The sequence below is a fragment of the Clytia hemisphaerica genome, unplaced genomic scaffold (genome assembly GCF_902728285.1).
Source record: "Clytia hemisphaerica strain Z4C2 unplaced genomic scaffold, Clytia hemisphaerica genome assembly, whole genome shotgun sequence".
Classification (NCBI taxonomy): Eukaryota; Metazoa; Cnidaria; class Hydrozoa; order Leptothecata; family Clytiidae; genus Clytia; species Clytia hemisphaerica.
The window spans coordinates 89,572-91,833 of NW_027104499.1; the positions used below are offsets into that span (position 1 = coordinate 89,572).

The following is a 2,262-nucleotide window of genomic DNA, read 5'->3' on the forward strand; positions in this document are numbered from 1 at the left end:
GGTCGTAGGACGGGTAAGATGCTTATTTTCTATTCAGAAAAGCCGTCCAATCTAGTGTCTATTTTACATTAAATCAGAAAGCGGAAAACGAGACTATATAGCAAACTGTGTATACTTTTTTACAGTGTTGTGCATGCACACAATTATCACAAGTCTTATACATCATAGGCATTTCAAAGTACGGCAACGAAACTCGAAACTGGCTATTTCTGGAAGTTGACGGCACCATTTATAACATTGTTATTGAACTGATACAAAACACGCTAACAAGTGTGCAATATTCGAAGAGTTTTCTGGGCTTTGACTGCTTTAACGTAAGTTACCATAAAAGTTCGTTTTCGGTAACCATTTTGTGATCACCAACAACTGCAAATGAGATCTATGCATCATTCTGCCCTGCATTCGGCATCTCTCGTAAAAATGCGTTTACATTTTGTAGAAACATCCCTGTTGTGATGGAAAATCTAGGAAGCCCACACACGACCGTGAGTTCGACTGGATTGTTCCACTGGCTGGAGTTCAACATTTGCAAGGCTTTCTTCAAACTTAATTGGTATAGGTACTTATTATTATGTCGCTTAATAAAATTCAGTCTCTCGCAAAGGTAAATTATCTCCTACAAAGTCAACTCAGAAAATCCGATGTGGGTAATGAATCGTTTTAGTATGGGTTTAGGCCGTTGGTCACATCATAGCAAATGAGAATATGGTGGCCAGTCAGGTACCCCAATTTTTTCTTCTTCTACGATCCACTGAGTGAATGAAATTCAATATGCTTAACAAATAGGCTCCACTTATGGTCTTTTTGTTTCATTTCTGTGCAATTCGGACCTCATGTGTGTACGCTGCAAAATTGTCTCGTTAGGTATTTGGTCTACGCATTTGTGACGAATTGGGTTTCAAAATGGACAACGCGTTGAATATGATGTTAAAATGCAAAGATCACCATAAGACGTGGCCGCTCGGAGTCAATTCTCTTCGCTTTTCTTGACAAATCGATAGCATTATTCAAAGCTACAGACCCAGGAGAGGCAACGTCTTCCAATTACATAAAGTGGCTAATCGAGCAGACGGACAACCACAGCCATATAGCGTCCATTATATATATATATAAATTTTACCAAAATACTATGACTAGTACTATAGGGGTGGGAAGCATCGAGAAATCCAGATCAGCTGATCTGGATTGCAAGATACTTCCCACCGATCATCATATCAGCAAGAACAACTAGAAAAAATATATTAGAAAATCATTTTCTCAACATAGCACTGTTGCAGAGACCATCTGTTGTAAGGGAGTTTTGATCAGTTACTTGATCTAGCAGAGTTTTAAATGGTCTTCCACGTTTCGTATACTTATCATCGTTGAACATCAACAGTTTAATGGAACGCTCGTGGGTCATACGAATAACATGTTTAGCATATTCCAGCTGCTGTTTTCCAATGAAATTGGACAAATCTGATGTACCACATATTTCATGGAGTCTGTTGTTGGTTACCTGATAACGGAAATCGTTGTTAGACTCATTTACGAAACGAAAACCACCTCTAATCATTCGACGTAGGAATCGACGATATGTGACGTTTAGTCGCTCAAGTTGGCTTGAATATAAATTCCAATTTTGGCATGAGTAGATTAAGCGACTACGTACATAACTATTTAAGAAGATGATACGAGTTTTCAAATGGACATTGAAATTTTGAAGAAGGTTGGTCATTTCTGCGAATTTGTTAGTCGCCTGTTGAATACGGTAATTAATCTCGATGTCACCGGTATTCGGTTCCTCAAAGTGAATGAAAGCTCCGAGATATTTGAACGTTTTGACGTTTTTGATATCAATGTTCCTCAATTTGATGATGGATTTTGGGTAATCCTGTTCGGTACAGTTAAGTATCATAGATTCGGTTTACAAAGCGTTTATTGATAGTCCAAATCGAGTAAACGTTTGATCTAGAAAGTTGATAGAGCTTTGCAAATCTAGTTGACTGATGAGAAAAAGGATGAGATCGTCCGCGTATCCGCACCACGGTAATGTTGATGTCCCCCAATTGCGTAAATTGTTCTCTCTCATAGATATTCTATTTGCTCTAGAGATACTTCTTGGATTCAAACGGTATGAATGTTTATAGAAGTTGATACTTTCTGCATTGGCTTCACTCATAAAGACACGCATGACAAAATCGATGTAGAGATTAAAGAGGAACGGGCTCTCTGGGCCTCCTTGGCGGACTCCTGATGTAGTTTGAAAGGTATTTGATTCCT

The 2,262-nt window shown here is 38.5% G+C and overlaps 1 protein-coding gene across 1 annotated transcript; it reads right to left on the reverse strand.

Moving 5' to 3' along the window:
- Window positions 1-1,249: 1,249 nt before the first annotated feature.
- LOC136821711 (uncharacterized) lies at window positions 1,250-1,897 on the reverse strand. Its single transcript, XM_067077917.1, has one exon. It carries the CDS (start codon window positions 1,895-1,897, stop codon window positions 1,250-1,252), a length of 648 nt encoding a protein of 215 aa, XP_066934018.1.
- Window positions 1,898-2,262: the final 365 nt, after the last annotated feature.

Bases quoted from the DNA above. Each gene is read 5' to 3' on its own strand.
- LOC136821711 (XM_067077917.1), bottom strand. From the start codon at position 1,897: ATGATACTTAACTGTACCGAACAGGATTACCCAAAATCCATCATCAAA.